Source organism: Malania oleifera, chromosome 5 (genome assembly GCF_029873635.1).
Source record: "Malania oleifera isolate guangnan ecotype guangnan chromosome 5, ASM2987363v1, whole genome shotgun sequence".
Lineage (NCBI taxonomy): Eukaryota > Viridiplantae > Streptophyta > Magnoliopsida > Santalales > Ximeniaceae > Malania > Malania oleifera.
Genome location: NC_080421.1, coordinates 54085268 through 54091976, shown reverse-complemented (window position 1 = coordinate 54091976; position 6709 = coordinate 54085268). Strand labels below are relative to the sequence as shown.

At 32.8% G+C, this 6709-nt stretch overlaps 1 protein-coding gene across 6 annotated transcripts in view; it reads right to left on the bottom strand.

Moving 5' to 3' along the window:
• Positions 1–905: 905 nt before the first annotated feature.
• The window catches only part of LOC131155622 (phosphatidylinositol/phosphatidylcholine transfer protein SFH9), a 29692-nt gene continuing 23888 nt past the window's right edge, over positions 906–6709 (bottom strand). The window contains exons 12-17 of one of the 6 annotated variants that reach the window (XR_009136864.1): positions 5929–6013; positions 3820–3884; positions 3496–3669; positions 3344–3418; positions 1291–1514; positions 906–1218 (exon numbers count right to left, since the gene is read on the bottom strand). Coding sequence is in view for 2 of the 6 variants with exons in the window: in XM_058108873.1 (XP_057964856.1) it covers positions 1461–1514; positions 3344–3418; positions 3496–3884; positions 5929–6013 (603 nt within the window). In the remaining 4 variants the exon portion in view is untranslated. Of the gene's footprint in view, positions 1515–3343; positions 3419–3495; positions 3885–5928; positions 6014–6709 lie in introns of all 6 variants that reach the window. The other 5 variants (XR_009136865.1, XR_009136862.1, XR_009136863.1 and 2 more) reach the window with 5 other exon arrangements.

Below are 6709 nucleotides of genomic sequence, written 5' to 3'. Positions count from 1 at the left end.
TTCATCTCGTAGTAGCTGGGATCATCAAGGCAAGAGGGTCATTCACTACCAAAAAATTGAATCAACCCAAACCCAATTTAACATCGATATCAATCCGTGCATGACCATCTTAAACTCGGCCTATTAACCCATTTTGCCACCTTTACGCATACTTGTGGCACATTGAAATTGGATCCCCATAAAAGTCTTGACTAGGATAGTACCCCTTTAGAATAAATTAAAATTTCTTACATTTTTTTGTAAAACTAAAATAAAAAAATAAAAACAAAACTAATTTGGAAAAAATATAAAAATTAAAACTAAAATCAGAAACAAAAAATCACACCAGGATAAAAAAGATCCAATTTTGATTATAGTGAAAGTTTCAAAGCAATAAGCTTGCGTCTAGTGGCAAACATAAAATTGGATGATGTAAATGAATTTATCATGTATCGTAATAAAGCACAAATGAAGATACATATATATATAATTAAGATGAAGATCACTTAACATCGAATCATTATTATTAATAATAGATGCAATGCAAAATAGTTATAATGCCCTCCATTAATTATTGTTCTTATCATATTAATTTTAAGTCACATAATGAATTAAGATTAATAAAAGAAAAGAGCATATTAATATTTTCATAAGGAATTGCAATGCCAAATGAAGATTTTTGAATAATAATAATAAAAAAACAGGTAAGGCATACCGACGAGCGCACTAATCCTGTGTTCCACCTAAATATGTTCAATTATTATCAAGGAAATACATATTTAAAAATTAATTATAAATTTTCCACGTGCATCTTTTTGCTACCCATGCACCCAATCATATCTCACTCATTAACTAGCTATTTGACTCGCTTTGTCAAAGGAAGAGAGCAAGATTAAAAGAATCTCATTTAATAGAGGACCTTAATATATAAAATATATATATATATATTTTTTTTAAACCAAAAAAAAAAAATTTGTATTAAACTCAATATTGAACCAAAAAATAAATCAAAATATGAAAATTATAAACTAAAAAATGTCAGATATCGGATTGATCCAATCCAAGCCACTGCATCTGCTTCTGTAAATGGACTTTTGGCTGAATGCTATTTGAACTGAACTATCAACACTATGCACAAAAACATGAAGGAAATTTTAGGATAGCACAAACAGCACTCGCTGCCACAAATCTTTATGAAATAAAGGCTCCCACTTCCTGTTGCCGCAGCAGCACTCTCAACTGTTAAGGTAGAGATGTGTGGGTAAGAGGGGAAAGAGTAGCATCTACTATTTTTCAATTGGGAGAATTTACCTTTAAGTGTGACAACCGGAGTCTTCTTAATTGGGAAAAAATATCCAGGAAGTGATGTGGTAGTGATTGCGATTGCGGTTCGTTGCCGAAAGGTAGGTAGGTAGGTATGAGGCACGCACTGTCAAACGACCACTTCAGGAAACTCGCATCTCAAACATAACAAACTGTGCTCATCTCCCTGTCTGTGAAGATCTGCAACTTCTCAACCAGCAAGAGTTCATGCCCTGTTATTAGCAATAGGTCAGTATCAGCATCCACGTTAGTGTTGTGTAGTGAATTAGACACACATCCATCACCCACTAGAAAACAATATTAGCTCCGAAACTCGGAATGTCACAAGAAGGATACTTTCAAAACTTTCAACTATGACTTCAATCATTCAATAGGAGGTTCAACAAAAGGGAAACAATAATAGTAAGATACTTCCAAATTATACAATGTAAAAATGTAAGACCTAGTGCACAAGGTTCCCACACCATCAGAGACGGCATGGTGTACATGTACACAGTCTTGCCTCCATGCAGACTTTCCAATATTTGAACCTCTGACCTTAGGTTTAGATCTAAACACCCTTTGCCGTTGTGTCAAGGTTCACCCCTCACACCTCCAATTTATTAAATAGGACAATCAAATTACAAAACCCAGCTTATCTATATATAATCAGATCTTTTCTTTACACGCTTCAAGTTGCAATATTGGCCAATAATAACCCTCGGGAAGCTTTAGGCCCCATTTGAAACTTGGAAAAAATAAGGAAAAGGAAAGGAAAATATTAAAGAATCCATTTTTTCATGTTCGGTTATTGTAAAAAGTAAAAGAAAAATAACATATATATATATCAAATCAATAAATAAAATTGACTTCACAGATGACTCATATTTGATTTTTCTTAATTTTTAATTATATTAGAATAAATTTTCGTTTATCGGAGAGAAAATACAATAAAAAATTTATTTTCTTTTTATTTTCCTTTCCTTTCTTTTACTCAAACAGAATTCTTAAACCAAACAGGCCATCAAGGTAACTCAAATCAAGCCCTACTAACCCTGCTTTTTCCTTGTCAACGGTCACCAAGGCTTTGCAGATACAGCATTGTTTTGTATTATTTTAATATAAACTCTTTCCTGTCTACGGTCACCAAGGGCTTTGCATAGGCTGATGGTACTTGATGAAATGCACTGCAGGCTTGGGTGTACTAATTGGTCTGCACAAGAACTTGTTCAAAATTTTATTATAATGCTTGCATCTAAGAACAGGAGAAGCCCATTTGGAATGTCTTAAAGAATAAGAACTTATTCTTAAAAGTACTTGTATAAGTACTTGTGTCAATTAGTAGTGTTTATTTTATACTTTAAATAAGTACTCATTTCAAAAGTACTTTTCCAAACAACTTTTTTTTTAAGGAAAATAATTATTTTCTGAAAAAAAAATTTATAAATAGTTCTTACATGAAAAATTACTTATAATTTGGGTAGAGTAATTGGTCTGCATAAGAACTTGCTGTTCAAAATTTTATTATTATGCTTGCACCTAAGAACAGGAGAAGCCCATTTAGAACATTGTACTTATTTTTAAAAGCACTTAAATTAAATAGTTGTGTCAATTAGTAGTGTTTGTTTTACACTTTAAATAAGCACTTATTTCAAAAGTACTTTTCCAAACCATCTTCTATATTTTAGGAAAATAAGTATTTTCTAAAAAATTATTTTTGAAGAATAGTTCTTATCTGAAAAATTACTTATAATAAGTAACTCAGACTACTTTTAGATAAGTACTTTTTTCCCAAAAAGTGTATAAGTAGGTCCAAACTAACATCATTCAAGACATGCAGGACTGTCCTCGACATTTGCCTGAAACACATACACTTAAAGGATCCCAATGCAAGTCGAGCAACAATATCAGTGCATAAACATCATAGAAAAAATTAATGACATGGCAAGATCCATACTGTTTGCATCCTTGATGGGCCTTTGCAAACCGAAAAAAAAAAATGGAGAAGATCATTGCCCTATGTTTACAATGTTTCTGTTTTCTAAAGGCAGTAGGAACTTACATTTTCGCTGTTCTCCTTTAAAGTTTCCAGTGACTCTGCAAGCTCCACTTGTTTGGATGCAGTTGCAAGAAGATCCTATAGAAAATGATAGGTCAGTTCGAATTGTAAATTGCAAAATATCAAGAAATGGGCAAATAAGAAGAATATCATACTTTCTTTGTCTTCCGTAAGTCAAATTCTATTGATTTAATACGGCTCAATGAGTCCAGAAGAATGTCCTCTTTCTCTGGAGGAATACTCGTAGGCTTTCTTGATAGGTCTGCTACCATTGCTTCTAAGTTTTGCAGCCTCTGCCAGCATGGGTGAAGTAAGTCCTTTCCAATGGTCTGTGAAACATGTGCCAGAGAATTTGAATCAGCCGATTCAGAGGGGCACTGATTTTCCCTCCTCCTGACTGCACGTTTCACCACAAAAAATCTCCCCAACCCAGGAAGTAGAAGACATATGCACAACAATAATTTGAGAACAGAGTTCACCACTGAAGTTGTAAAATTTAAAATGAACTCTGCCGGCCTTCTTTGTCTAACATTAGTAATATCATCTGTTACAGACATCAAGCAGGAACATTAAAATTTCAAATATAGATACGCATCTTCAAAGTCATTTCAAGAATATAGTGAAGCTTTAGCAGTAGACAAAAAAAATATTTGTAATTTTGGGAACCTTGGCAATGAAGACAAGTTGTAGAAAATTGTTTTCATTTTCTATTTTAGTTTTCCAAAGAATTATAAAAGAGTCAGTTTATTTTCAGTTGTCCAAGATTTGTATTAAAAAGGTAGAAACTAAATGGTTTGTTGAATTGTGGAAAACAGTCTTAATTTTTCATTTCTAGATTTTCAAATAATTACCAAAAAAAACACACTGCTCTTCAATTTTCCAAAAATTATATAAGAAATAAGAAATCTAGAAAACAATAAAGATCCTCCAACTTTTCTATACCAATTTGGAAAATTGGAACACAAGGTGGCATTCTTGTACTTACTAGAAATTTGGAATAAATAAAAACAATTAAAATTTTTATTTTTCCAGATTTTCATACAAATATTGCAAAATAAAAAGTTCGCTTTTTTTTAATTCTTTGGAAACTGAATTGCTTTCCACAACTAAATAGGCCCTAAGGTTTCATTAGGTTCATGGAAAGAAATAGGATGACAATGGAATAAAAATTGTATATATTGTATAGGATATAACTGCCTGAGGAAAGAACGTAGTGCCGTTCTAAGTAAATGACCTTACAGAAATTGATCTTGTCCAAATAACATGGGATGGCAGAGGTATAGATATTCCCATGGTGAGATTTGGGAATGACAAATCTTTGTTATTCCATGTTTTTTAGAATAACACCAATTTTTGCATGATCATTTGCCTTAAATAGAATACCTTTTTTCTTTTATTTAACTATTATTTCCCTATACAATAGTTCTCCCATTCTGAAAACTAAACGTAACATGACTTCTTATTGCAAGGAATGAGGAACACAAATTTTGTATACTAAATTTGAATGATGCATCCACAGTGCTGCCTAGAAAAAACAGGCAATTCTTTCCTGACATTCCTAGAAGCAAGCTAAGATGCGTATATAACAGCAAAATCCAAGTTGATGCCAGCATGCAACCTTGTAATTAATCAAGTCCTAATACAAGAACTTTCAATATGAAGAAGTTTCTCATACAAATTGAGGAACAGAAACTGCCTGAGCGAGACAATGGGGGGCAGAAACAACGAGAATGTTGGTACGTTTGTTGACTAGGTGACAGACATCAACTGTGCTCTGACCATTAACCCAACTTAATGTTAAAAATGATAAAAATGAGAAGTCAGGCTTCAATCACATTGGGCAGTCTACCCTATTAATTGGTAGATGATCTTTCGAAGGAGAAGATGACAAATGAGCTCAGCTCATTTTTGTTTTGTGTAATTTTTTCTTTTTTTGGAAAAATTTGTAGTTTATTAGTACTGTTGAGGAGGACTTTATTCCAACATAAAAGAGGATAATGATTGTGGACTGATGAGGCTAAGAAATTTTAAAAGGTAAAAGAAATTTAGGTATTGGAAGATTATGATCTTTACACAAATAATCCAAGAGTTGTTCCAAAAACATCATGAAAATTAATTTAGTCTTGTCCAATCCAATTAAACCCCCTACTCCTATATAATCCAATCCAATGCACCAAAGACCAAACATGCCCTAAGAAGATTCATTCACAATAACTCATGTTGCAGATTCAAAAACAACTATGCCACATCAGCAGTTTTTTGCAACATGCAAGTAAAAATAAAAATTAACTTGTAAGTAAAAATAAAAATTAACTTGTAAAACAAAGTCAGTTTTTGATTTTTGAAAAGGTTAACTAAAATTTTATTAAAAGGTTCATCAAAATTTGAATTTCTTCTAAATTTTCAGTCTCTTATAAATGTGAAGTAGCAGAGAATATGCCATGAGCCTATGTGACCACTGCAACACTTTAGTCATGAAAAGTATAATTTGAGATCCAATACAATGAACACATTCACATTTATCAACCCAAAAAAAAAAACATATATTCAAAGGCAATGCTCCAAGCCTCCAACTGATTATCGCCTACCTGTTAGATTTCCATCTTCAACTTGAGTAACAACATCAACTAATTCTGTCACACCCTGGATAGAAGCAGGATTGCTTATCCTTTCCTGAGATAATTCAAGCACAAAGCAAGGTAAAGAATAAATGTCCACTTCAAATTATGAGATATCAGTCTATGAATGTTCATTTTTCAAGGAACATGAACATGCTCCACATATTCAAAACTAAAAGGAAAATGAGCATGCTAATAAATGCAAAAAAAATGCACCATCTACAATGAATAAAGCATCACAAGCAATGAATATTTTTCCCAGCAACATTGGTGTATAAGCAACCAAGGTTCATTAAATCTTGTAAAGCTACAGTACACAAACACTTCTAAAACAACCAAAGCCGAAGCTTTCATCATTAAGCTTTTCAAACCATTACAATAGCAATTCTTGCAGAGGGTTACAACACCCTCCCTGTACCCCGAGTGGAAAACTTGTGCACTAGACTACCTCTTTTTTATATACCAATTCTTAAGAGCATCACCCAACATTGGCGTTTGAACTATGATTTGAAGATCAGGAGAATAGTACACTTTTCTGACTTGGAAAAGATGTAATCCCATGGCAATTTTTCTATGTGGGAAGCCACATGATAGGAGTGCATTTTGACAAATAACAATTGAATTTACAAATAAAGTGGAGATTTGGTGAACCATTGCCTTTATGCAAGGAGGATGAGGAAATTGCCAACAATCTTCTTCACTGCCTGTTGGCTAGAGTCCTCAGGAGATTACCTATAGTCCTAATATTCCA